Genomic DNA, 274 nt, shown 5'->3' on the forward strand with positions numbered 1-274 from the left:
AGAAAAACACTGAATCAAACCAATTCACTAAAAGACCTCAATTTTTTCTAAAACAAATTTATCTCTTTAGCCAATACACAGAATGAAAGAAAAAAAATAAAAAAACACAATTACTTGGCTTTGCGTAAATCATAAGGCTGCGTCATGATGGGGAGAATGTGGTCAACGTCATTGCTCTCGTAGTAGGAGGTGACTTTCCGTTCTGGTGCCGTTTTCTGTAGCCAGTCTCCCGTGTCTGCGTTGCAAATGTGCACCTGGAATGGGAAGTATTTCA

The 274-nt window shown here is 39.1% G+C and overlaps 1 protein-coding gene across 1 annotated transcript in view; it reads right to left on the reverse strand.

Annotated features, from left to right (window-relative positions):
- The window catches only part of LOC119588119 (jouberin-like), a 10597-nt gene that overhangs the window by 5066 nt on the left and 5257 nt on the right, over positions 1–274 (reverse strand). The window contains exon 6 of the mRNA XM_037936827.1: positions 115–254. Within this exon, the coding sequence (XP_037792755.1) occupies positions 115–254 (140 nt within the window). The remainder of the gene's footprint in view (positions 1–114; positions 255–274) is intronic.

Source organism: Penaeus monodon, chromosome 23, assembly GCF_015228065.2.
Source record: "Penaeus monodon isolate SGIC_2016 chromosome 23, NSTDA_Pmon_1, whole genome shotgun sequence".
Taxonomy (NCBI): Eukaryota; Metazoa; Arthropoda; class Malacostraca; order Decapoda; family Penaeidae; genus Penaeus; species Penaeus monodon.